The sequence below is a fragment of the Thamnophis sirtalis genome, unplaced genomic scaffold (assembly GCF_051295495.1).
Source record: "Thamnophis sirtalis isolate CommonGarterSnake01/CBP01778 unplaced genomic scaffold, rThaSir2_p1.2 scaffold_8, whole genome shotgun sequence".
Taxonomy (NCBI): Eukaryota; Metazoa; Chordata; class Lepidosauria; order Squamata; family Natricidae; genus Thamnophis; species Thamnophis sirtalis.
The window spans coordinates 80,935,470-80,947,631 of record NW_028261388.1 but is presented as its reverse complement, the minus strand read 5'-3'; the positions used below and the strand labels follow the sequence as shown (position 1 = coordinate 80,947,631).

General features: G+C 41.4%; 1 protein-coding gene across 1 annotated transcript in view; it reads left to right on the top strand.

Moving 5' to 3' along the window:
* The first annotated feature begins 1,593 nt into the window (after nucleotides 1–1,593).
* Nucleotides 1,594–12,162, top strand: part of MARCHF11 (membrane associated ring-CH-type finger 11) — a 32,175-nt gene continuing 21,606 nt past the window's right edge. Inside the window, exon 1 of the mRNA XM_087722141.1 lies at nucleotides 1,594–1,854. Coding sequence (XP_087578267.1) covers nucleotides 1,594–1,854 — 261 coding nt within the window. The remainder of the gene's footprint in view (nucleotides 1,855–12,162) is intronic.

Genomic DNA, 12,162 nt, shown 5'->3' with positions numbered 1-12,162 from the left:
ACTTGAAGATGTCCGGACTTCAACTCCCAGAATTCCCCAGCCAGCGAATGCTGGCTGGGGAATTCTGGGAGTTGAAGTCCGGACATCTTCAAGCTGCCAAGGTTGAGAAACACTGTTCTAGCCCAACTCCTTGTTGAAGCAAGAGACCCCAAGCCTTTTCTTTAAAAATTTCCAATGGCCAACTTCTGAAGGCAAGCTGAGAAACATGTTTAAATAGGTTTGAAACATGCAGAGGGTAAACCAGCGTCGAGACGAGAAGGAAAAGGTGCGAGAAGTGCAGGCACTTCTGAGGAAAAGGGGTCTCCAATGCTTTTTGGTGGGATGGAAAGGGGACCCCCCCCTCAGGGGGCTTCTGTGAGGGGAAAAAGGGAAGCGTAATGAGCCAAGGTGGTGCAGTGGTTAGAGTGCAGCACTGCAGGCTACTTCAGCTGACTGTTAGCTGCAGTTGGGCGGTTCAAATCTCACCGGCTCAGGGTTGACTCAGCCTTCCATCCTTCCGAGGTGGGTAAAATGAGGACCCGGATTGTTGTTGGGGGCGATATGCTGACTCTGTAAACCGCTTAGAGAGGGCTGAAAGCCCTATGAAGCGGTATATAAGTCTAACTGCTACCTTGGGGGGGGGCACATGGTGAGGCGCCTGGCGCCCTCTGAGGGGAATGGCTGCTTCGTTGGCTTGTTGTGAGGGTGGGTTGGTTGAGGTTGAGGTTTTAACCACTGCGCCGAGGTGGCGCAGTGGTTAAATGCAGCACTGCAGTTCAGCAGTTTGGCTGTTCAAATCCCACCAGGCTCAAGGTTGACTCAGCCTTCCATCCTTCCGAGGTGGGTAAAATGAGGACCCAGATTGTTGTTGGGGGCGATATGCTGACTCTCTGTAAACCGCTTAGAGAGGGCTGAAAGCCCTATGAAGCGGTATATAAGCCTAACTATTGCTATTGATTGCTTGCTATTCGATTTATATGCCGCCCTTCTCCCAAGGACTCAGGGCGGCGTACAACACTAAAAGAAACACGTTACGCAAAAGTTAAAAAAAAAGAAATTAAATAGGATATCCCCAGACCCAATTATAATTGACAATGACATTTTTGTTTAAAAGATGGGGGGTGTGTGTGTGCAGAAAAGAGTCTTTATCGTGGGGTTGGGGTGGAGTGGGGGGGGGGGAAGGTGGTCGCGAGGAGGCACGTGCCGCGCGCAGGTGGTGGAGTCTCCCCCACCCACCCCCACCCACCCCTCCCCCGTGTTCCTTCCCCCCCCCTCCCCACTTTTTCTCTCCTGCCCGGTAACGGTCTCCAACGGCTTCTCTCACCCACCGCATTCGGAGGCAGCCGCTGGCGTCAGAAGCGGGGATTCTCGCGCCCGCACCTAAACCGGGGAGGGGGGACGGGGACGGGGAGGGAGGGAGGAGGAAGAGGAGGAGGAGGAGGAGGAGGACGCCTGACATGCGGTGACCGCTTCGCTTGCCCTCGTCAGCCAGCCAGCCAGCCAGCCAGCAGGCGGCTGGTGCCCGCCTCGCCTCTCTTTCGCTCTCGCAGAGCAGGAGGGGAAGGGGGGTGGGTGGGAGGTGGTGGCTGTCACACACACACCGGTGTCCCCCCCATGAGCTCCGGCGGGGGAGACGGGGGTAGCCCCGTCGGCGGGGCTCTACCGCAGCCCAAACCCACCGCGCCTCCTGGGACAGGAGCTGGGAAAGCGACTGGAGTCCCTCCCGGGCCGGGCCCGAGTCACCGCTCGGCCAAGGGCGGGACTGGCCAGAGCGAGAAACCCGAGACCCGCTCGGTGTGTAGTAACGGCAGCTGGGAAGCCGGCGGGGGCGGCGCCGGCCCCATCTGCAAGATCTGCTTCCAGGGCGCTGAGCAGGTGAGCTGTGGGTTGTAGAGAGAGGAGAGGGGGGGGGGGAGAGTGGAGGGTGGGTGGGGGGGGGGGCATAGTCTTCCATTGGCAAGGGTGGGCAAGCGGATTTACAGCCTGCCATCCTCCCCCCCTCCACCCCACATCCCTGGCAGCGATTGTAGTTGGATACAGTCAGGACGCCCGATTGGGAGCGACAGAGAGTCTCATGCTTCTGAATGACAGGTTAAGTAATGCCTGAAATGACTTTCAGGGAGAAAGAAGCAGAAAAGGAAGATTGGGGGGGGGCTGCACGCGTCCCCGCCCCCCGCTCCATTGGTTATGTCTCTGTTAAGGAAACGCGACTTCTTCAAACACGGTTAGTGAAATAGTAGCAACTAACGCGGGCTGCTCATCAGCACCACGGACAGCGCCGGCGGGCTGCTTTAGAACAGTGTTTCTCAACCTTGGCCACTTGAAGAGGTCTGGACTCCAACTCCCAGAATTCCCCAGCCAGCGAATGCTGGCTGGGGAATTCTGGGAGTTGAAGTCCAGACCTCTTCAAGTGGCCAAGGTTGAGAAACACTGCTTTAGAAAAAGCACTGCAGAAAAGAGGAAGTGGAGAATCCGGTTTCTCGTTTGGCCGCTGGGTTGAATCATCATAACATTGTAGTAGGCGGGGTGAAGCTCCCAGACGAGACAGGCTATACCTCTTAATATGACCAGGTGATAGCATAGTGGTGGCACCTTTCGACGTTCAGTAAGTGTAACTTTCTTGTTTAGTTTATTTAGTTTAGTTTATTGTATTTATATGCTGCCCTCCCCCGGACTCAGGGCGGCTCACAACTCGAACCAGGGAAGGGGGGATACAGACACAAAGTTTAAAAAACAAAGCATAACAATGCATAATTTAAAACACACAACAGTCATACCATTCGAGACGGGGGCGACAGCTCTTTAGCCCCAGGCCTGTCGGAACAGCCAGGTTTTAAGGGCTGTGCGGAAGGCCTGGAGGGTGGTGAGGGTTCGAATCTCCATGGGGAGTTCGTTCCAGAGGGTCGGAGCAGCCACAGAGAAGGCGCTCCGCCGGGTAGTCGCCAGTCGACACTGGCCGGCGGATGGAATTTGGAGGAGGCCTAATCTGTGGGATCTAATCGGTCTAGTGGAGGTAATTGGCAGCAGGCGGTCTCTCAAGTACCCAGGTCCAATACCATGAAGGGCTTTATAAGTGACGACTAGCGCCTTGAAGCGTATCCGGAGACCAATAGGCAGCCAGTGCAGCTCGCGGAGGATAGGTGTAACGTGGGTGAACCGAGGTACACCCACGATCGCTCGCGCAGCTGCATTCTGGACAAGCTGAAGTCTCCGAATACTCTTCAAGGGCTGCCCCATGTAGAGCACGTTGCGGTAGTCCAGTCTAGAGGTCACAAGGGCATTGTCATTGTTACAATGACAAGTTGCATAGAGGCTTGCTAATACATCTGCAGGTCAAGGAATCAGTTATTAATTAACCATTAGCTGTTTTCTGGCAAGCCGCTGCAGCATCTAGAGAATGTTAACAGGGTTGAATGCCTTTCGGTCAAGATAACTTAGACAATTCGCTTAAATAAATAGGTGGCTTAGATCAGCATAAATTGTAAACTATCATCTTATAACAGCCTTCTTTTGCAGACTTAATAATACTGCAATATGTGTGTGTTGTAATACATTTATTACTTGGCCTGTGTTAATTTTTATAAGGGGGTATCAGTTTGAGTGCAGCCTAGATCTGGATGTACCTTCATTCGAATCAAGAATTACACTTATGTATAGCAGAAATTACATCCCAAAACAGCTAGACCAGGACTAAAATAAAAATCGATTTAATTTGAAGGTAAATTTTAGACCAAAGTAATTTAGTACAGCTAACATTATTGCTTTCCCAATGCCACAGTAAAAAGTATAATTTTGTGGCAAGTTTTCACAGTTTTTGGGATGTGTACCCCTTAGATGTAGTTTTTTTCCCCTGCATGGCTATTAAGGAAGTTAGTATATGCTTAGATTACCACCTGATGAAATTTCATTGCATAGTTTCATTTCCCACATTCTGGAGGAGGATGTATTAAGATTGACCTGACTCCAGAAGTTTATGAAATCTGATAGATTCTTGAATTTCCAATTTCCAAGTATTTTCCTGAAGCAAGTATCAGTTATTCCATTAATGTTCCTGACGATATATGGACTGAGAAAACAGAAGGGCCTTTCAAAGCTGAATTCAATTCAGTGAATTGCAAACAAGTGAGTTGTAAATCACAGATATATTAATGGCTTTAAATTGTACATCATCCTGAAAATAACAGGGAACCAAGCAGTAGTGATGTTTCTAACTCATGATAAGAATTAAAGTTTCAGCAAGAAGTACCAAAAATATCAGGTTCAAGTGTATCAAATGTCACATTTCATCCAAGAGTCAGGAAAAGTACAATTTTGGAAATGGTGCCATTGGCAGAGTAACTTTCTCATCCCATCCAGGGACATCTCCTTATAGGCATGATAAATTAGGTTTGGACTCTGCAAACCTTTGGCTTCAGTTCCAGCTTTCAATCTATTATATTTTAATCCAGATCTGATCTTGTTCCCAATCCTAGATGATCTTGCCTTTTCTACAATTAGATCAGGAATGTAAAGGTCTGTATCCATTGCCTCGTGTTACATTAGGTTCCTCAGCTTCTAAGAGGTTCATTTCCTTAGGATTTTTATATATGTAGCTGGACCATGAAAGAGCCATTGAGACAATCACTAAATGTCCTCTTTGACAATGTTGAAGAGCTGTGGGGCGCAGTGATTAGAATGGAGTAATGCAAACCACTTCTGCTGATTGACGGCTGTCAGCAGTTCAGCAGTTCAAGCCTCACCAGCTCAAGGTTGACTCAGCCTTCCATCTTTCTGAGGTCAGTAAAATGGGGAGCCAGATTGTTGGGGGCAATATGCTGATTCAGTAAACTGTTTAGAGACGGCTGTAAAGGACTGTGAAGCGGTATATAAGTCTAAGTGTTAATGCAATATGAAATCTAACACACAAACACACTCTCAGGTTTTCTGGAGATTGAAGTAAAGCTAGCCAAGAGATAACTGGATTATATATGGTTCAAATTTATCTTGAAACTGACTGAGTTTTTCTAGTATATTCAGTTGCATCTACAATGGCAACAAAGGCTGCAAAAAAAAATGTCTTATTTTGTATCCTCCATTGTCTTCTCAGGTAGCCAGGTATAATTCTTCAGAAATAAACAAACAAGCAAACCAACCAACCAATAAATAAATAAATAAATAAATAAATAAATTTATTATCATTTACTGTGCAAGGCCCAGTGTAGGAGTCTTCATATACTCATTGTAACAGATTTGTGAGACATTTTGAGGATGGAATAATGTATTTTTATGTTCCTTAAAACACTGCTTTTGATATGCATTGAACAGTGTCTAGTATGTGTCACCTGGGGTAAATGAGTGGAATTGTTTCCACTCTTCATAGTATATGTTTGCAATATATTGCCTTTTCTCGAATGGATACAGAGAGTTGTAAATGTATTACATAATGGAATAGTTCCACCAGTCAGTGATCTGTTCATTCCTGAAGAGGCTGTCTCTATGTTCAGACAATTTTGACCTATTAGGATCAAAACTTTTGGCGTATGTATAGTTGAGAAATTAATATTGTGAACTCAATGCCCATGTGTTGATAAAACAGCTTTTGTACAAATTTAAAATAGGTTTATTTAAATAAAATGTATAATGTTCCTCATTGGCATTAGCCATTGATTTTTCCTACAGCAGATATTTCTCTCAGAATGATGGTTGATTTATTGAGAAATACAGCTTTTATGAACACCAATGATCTCAAAAACGTATTAAATCTTCACAAGAGGAAAACCATGTTGGCAGTTCCCAAATTCTCAATTGGTTGCAATCTCTCAACAAGAATTTGTTTGTCATTTGAATGTGCTCATAAACTCAGAGCTGTCATTGAAGGTCCAAATAACTTTGTGGCACATGCGCTATTTATGCCTTTTCCTGAATATCGTCAACCAAGCTACTGTTTGCATCCATTGCCAATCTTATGTTTCATTTTTGTAATGTACTGTTCATAGGACTACCCTTGCCCTTGATCTGGATGTTACAGCTAGACATAATATAGCAGTTATATTGCTGAGCAGAATGCCTGTTCATATAACATGTTAAATTTCTATAGAAGCACTAGCTGCTAGTTAGCATCAAACCATATTTTAGTTATGACATATAAAGCATTAAGTAATTTGGGCCCAGGATGCTTGATAGAATGCTTGCAATGTTACAGACTTACTCAGTCCCTAGATAATTGGAAGATATTATATTGTAAGTTCCCACTGCCACAGAGTAAGTATCATTTTATAATAATTCATGGATAGATATGCTGTTTTCTTCAATCTACTCTTCGTACTACTCTAGTTCTTCGTACTACTCTTTCTCTTGAAATTAACGAGGTCCCCTATTGTTGGCATTTTGTAGATGTTTGATGAAGGCCTATCACTTTTCTCTGTCTGAATATAGCATGAAAAGATTTTCTTTGACATGAAATAACAGTTTTTTCTCAACATATTCAATTTTTTGAGAAAAATCATCCATTATTCATTATTTCTTAAATGCTTTAAAAGTATTGCATATTGCATACTATTTTTCATTAATGAATGCTATGATTTTTCTAAAATCGATAGCATTAGCATTCTCTCATAACATTCCATTTATCAGTTAATGACCTTGAATTAGGCTTTGAACCCTTATACTACAAAAAAAAGTTTCATTCTTCATTCCCATCTTTGCCCTACTTAATTTATTTCACATTTACCCATGGAGCTGGGTCCCACTTTATGAACTGCTCTTTAACTATTGTTACTTTATGCCAAGTTAAAATTTATTTATGATCCAAGACCAAATGCAAGAGAAAGACCAAAAATACAATAAATACCATAAAAGAAGAAAAATATTGACAGAAAATCCTGAAAGTACTACAAGAAAATACAGTTAATAATAGCATAGCGGAGATACTAGATAACTTCTATCAGCTATAGCAATTGACAGAAATGTTACAATCTTCTTGGAAGTTTCAGAAGAATGGTCACACTAAAAAGACTAATGGCATTATGGCATGTGATCGGGTGTAACTGTCAAGTGTGCTCAGGTGTGTGAGCAAATGGAAAGAGAAAAAAAGAAGAAGCTCAATTCTAGCCTTGAAGGATAGATGTACTGTCCCAAGAGCTGATGTATTGACCTGGCTACTAGCCAGAATTCTTGTGGGGCAAACATAGACAGCATTGCCATTGGTCAGGCCTTGTACATGTAGGTGTGGGCTCCTGGATCCCTGGGATGAAGATAATAATCTCCTTAGTTGCTGGACAACATACTAGTTTAACCAAAAATTGGAGAGCGAGTGAGAGGAGTGTCATATTCTTTGGCAAAGCTCTGGTTTCTAGAGAAATAATTAAAAAAGATGCTCAAGAGAAGTTCGCTTCCTAACAGAGGAGATGCAGATGATGATCAGCTGAAGAGGTCCAAGGAAACAATATTAACAGCAGTTCCCACACTCATTCATAAATCCAGCACATTGCTTCTTTTAATTATCTTGTGATGATTCCAGAAATTGGCAATACAGACAAATTGAAGGAAAAAGAAGTGAAGAGTTTAGGAGAAGATTTAGAAGCAAATAACCTTTAGAAAAGAGTTGAGAAGAAATCTAAAACTAGGTAAAAACCAGAATCTTGTCATAAATATCTAATGTAAATAGTTTTATTGTATATAGTGAAGAAGCATCAAAGTCTCTACTGCCTTGGTTTCCCCATGTCAATTGTCATCCTTGTACTCTTGAATCCAGTTCTAAAAGAATCCAGCAGTCCTCGTTGTTACAACAGAATTAACATTGTTAACAATTGTAAATATTAAGTTCAATTGTCACTGGGTAAAGCAAACAGGTTCTTTCTTCCTGTCTGAACAGAAAAAAATACAGCTTTCATCAGGGAGACATAAATACCAGTGGTTTCTCTAATAGGTAACATCTTAATTCAAGCCAGGGCAAATTGTCTCCTTTGAGGGGCACATATAATATTGGAAGAAAAATCTAGGGGTTGTCCAGGGAAGGGAATCAATTGTACTCTAAAAGAGGTGGTAAATAGTAGTTCTTTTATTTTGTACATCTAAATCCTAAATCATTTGCTTCAGTTAAATTAAAATTTTATCAAGACTCAACTCTGATAATGCTGAGAAGGAAAGACCAACACATGCCGAATTATCATTAATTTCTCTTTTAGGATAGAACAGAACAATAGAACCTATCTAATAAGGTGAGATAATGAAGAAAAGTCCCCATTTGACTTCCTTTAGCCCAAATTTGAGACAATTGGATCTTAAACAAGCCCCAAGAAAAACACAGTCTCGTTTCAGTTGCATTCAAATGTTAAAGATTGAATAATGGATTCATTAACATTAACTTTTTCAAAAACTAAGCAGCGCTGATCTACATTATCTGTATATTACTAAAACTCTCATGTCTGTAACCTTTAACTGGGTGAAGTTGTACCTCATAAGGCAAAATCTTTTCAAACGGGCTAACTTACGGAATGCATCCAAAATTGAGGACATGTCTCCCATGGAATTGCTTTTTAAATTTCTCTTTAAATAAAATTTGGCAAATTTTATAAAACACTCCATGACACAAAATTGACAAAAAGCACTTTATGGCATAATGAAAAATGCCATGAAAGATTTTCTGTGCTCAACTCGTGATGTTTGATTTTACTACACAGATCAACATAGGCTACTTCAGAGCACATACGTACATCTATGGATATCTTCCTGAATTTCTAAGAACTTTTCAAGTACATTAGCTCTGCCGTTGTTGAAAGTGTTGAAGAATCCAGAAAGGAAATCTCTGGAACAGTCATAGATTATTGTCTAGTTTTTAATAAAACTGTGTCAACTCATAAAGCATTGGCATGTCTGTTATCAAGTTGCCATGGTGAGGAAAAGGGGAGAGCACATTCTACACCTACCTTCGGCTAGAGTCTGATCTCAGATGACTACAGCAGGCTTCTGAGGCATGCACCTCGTTAGAGAATGTGATTTATGACACAGACTGAGGGGAGGGAAGAAATGGGCAAAGTTCAGCCATAATTCAAATGAGGTTAGATCTGACTGCAATTAGGTGTTACCGAAATGGTGTTCTTAATAAATGACTGGTTTTCTTTTGAAACTTGGCTTGAGGGTCATGAATTAATTAGGGCATCTTTCGGAAACCTGACAAACTGCTGACTTTTAATCATTTTCTTTCTAAATGAAACTAATGGTTTATCCATCCATAAGTTCATCATTCTCAGATTTATAGCTATGAGTAGGGTGAGTTTATGCATCTTACTAAGACCCGGTTTGTCTGAGTTTGTGCAACATACTAAGCCAAAACTAGCCAAATCACACTTTAGCTTAGTGATATACATAAATCAGGCCAGTGAGTAGGCTCACTGAAGCAGTGGGATTCTATTAAAGTAATTTAACATTAAACGTGTTTAAATATGGCTAGGGTGTCTAAATTGTTTATTGTATAAGAATCAGAATTACAGATTTGAAATGCTATATTTATTTCCTATCCCTTTTTACATTATATTTCAAAACATGCTTGTAGATGAGCCAGAATACCTACTCCACATATCAACTTCTAATTATTCTAATAAATAGTAAGAGATAGATCCTACAATATTTCTAAGTCTTTGAAACAGGAAGTGCAACTGCACATTCTAGGATGGAAGCTGTGAGTCACTAAGATCTGTAAATATATTGCTTTATTTAGCTTTTTGATCAAAGTTTAGGGGATGCAGCAAAGTTGCCAATCTCATCTCATTTGGATTTTATGCAAGTAGTCTTTATCTATCTATCTATCTATCTATCTATCTATCTATCTATCTATCTATCTATCTATCTATCTATCTATCTTTCTATCTTTCTATCTTTCTATCTTTCTATCTTTCTATCTATCTTATCTTTCTATCTTTCTATCTTTCTATCTTTCTATCTTTCTATCTTTCTATCTATCTATCTATCTCTATCTATCTATCTATCTATCTATCTATCTATCTATCTATCTATCTATCTATCTATCTGCCTACCTACCTACCTACCTACCTACCTACCTACCTACCTACCTACCTACCTACCTACCTATCTAGCCATCCATCCAATCTATCTATCTATCTATCTATCTATCTATCTATCTATCTATCTATCTATCTATCTATCTATCTATCTATCATTCTATCTATCATTCTATCTATCTATCTATCTATCTATCTATCTATCTATCTATCTATCTATCATCTATCTATCTATCTATCTATCATTCTATCTATCTATCTATCTATCTATCTATCTATCATCTATCTATCTATCTATCTATCTATCTATCTATCTATCTATCATCTATCTATCTATCTATCTATCTATCTATCATCTATCTATCTATCTATCTATCTATCTATCTATCTATCTATCTATCTATCTATCTATCTATCTATCTAAAATATTCTTTCCATTGTTGTTTTTAATAGTTTTTTTTCAAATTTGCAACTTTGTGTTACTGTTTTTAGTTTAATTCACAGATGCATAGAGTGAATACATCAATAGATATAGGTACAGTAACTGCCCTTCCACTTCCTTTAAATTTCTTTCACCCCCACCCCACCCAAGATAGTTACATTTTGCTAAGCATTATTCTATGGTTATGTTTTCCTAATCTATTCGTTCTCTTTTCACAGCAGTGTATATTTTTCTCCAATCCTTTTAATATGCTTTAATTGGCAGTTTAGTTGAACATCTTTTCTATTAACGTCTAATTTCATGTCTAGGTAATAATGGCTGTTCTGAAATTTAACATCTGTGCTAAATATATTGTTTCCTGACCTAGACAAACTTATCTGCTTTCCTTGCAGCTTGGTCTGCGAACAACTGCTTTGGTTTAGTTCATTCCTCCACTGATTTTACAGGCAATCACAGCAATATTACTGAAGGAGGAAGGCAGCACCATCATGGCTATTTTTTTATGACAACAATGTAATTATATGCATAAGAGCTGAATAGCAGAATCATCTTTAATCTCCTCGATTAAATACTGTTCACTGCTTTGCTCATAAATTTAGCCTGGTATGAGGGAAGTGTTTTTGGTGAGAGCTTGATCTTTCTCACATCTTGAAGCAAATACAGGAGAACCTTAGAACAGTGTTTCTCAACCTTGGCGACTTTAAGTCCTGTGGACTTCAACTCCCAGAATCCCCCAGCCAGCATAGCTGGCTGGGGAATTCTGGGAGTTGAAGTCCACAGGACTTAAAGTCGCCAAGGTTGAGAAACACTGCCTTAGAAGACTGAGAAGACCTTCTTCTATTTTAGCGCAGGTCTTCATCTGCTGGCATGACTATCTTCATTCAGAGTAGAATCTACACTGAAGGCCTAAATGAGAAAGAATGAAATATATATCTTCAGAATCATACTCTTTTCAGAGATGCCATGCAGGGAGTCCTCGGCTTACAATTCCAAGTCACAACGGTGCTGAAAAAAGTGACATGACCGTTTTTCACCACCCCCATAGTCAGATGATTGACATTCAGATGCTTGACAACTGACTCACACTTATGACCATTGCAGTGTCCCAGAGTCATGTGATCCTCTCCTGCGGCCTTCTGACAAGCAAAGTCAAAGGTGAAACCAGATTCGCTTGACAACTAGGCTACCTGAGAGACCGCCTCCTGCCAATCATCTCCCATAGACCGATTCGATCACACAGGCTAGGTCTCCTCCGGATTCCATCTGCCAGCCAATGTCGGCTGGCGACTCCCCGGGGGGAGAGCCTTCTCTGTTGCAGCTCCAGCCCTCTGGAACGATCTCCCAGTGGAGATCCGGACCCTTACTACCCTCCCAGCCTTCCGCAAAGCTGTTAAGTCCTGGCTGCTCCAGCAGGCCGGGGGGGCTCTCGAAATATCCAGCCCCCCCTGGAGATTGTGACTGTTGTATATTTTAATGTTGTTTCTGTATTATTCTCCCTCCCTTGTTTTATTGTAAGCCGCCCGGAGTCCTTCGGGAGTGGGCGGCATACAAATCAATAAAACTATAACTATAACTAACTAGTAATTTAACAACTGCAGCAATTCACTTAACAAATGTGGCAAGGAAAGTCATCAGATGGGGCAAAACTCAACAAATTTCTCACTTAGCAACTTAAATTGCGGATTCAATTATAATCATAAGCTGAGGACTACCTGTTGTCTAATAATTAAGGATTGCAATCGG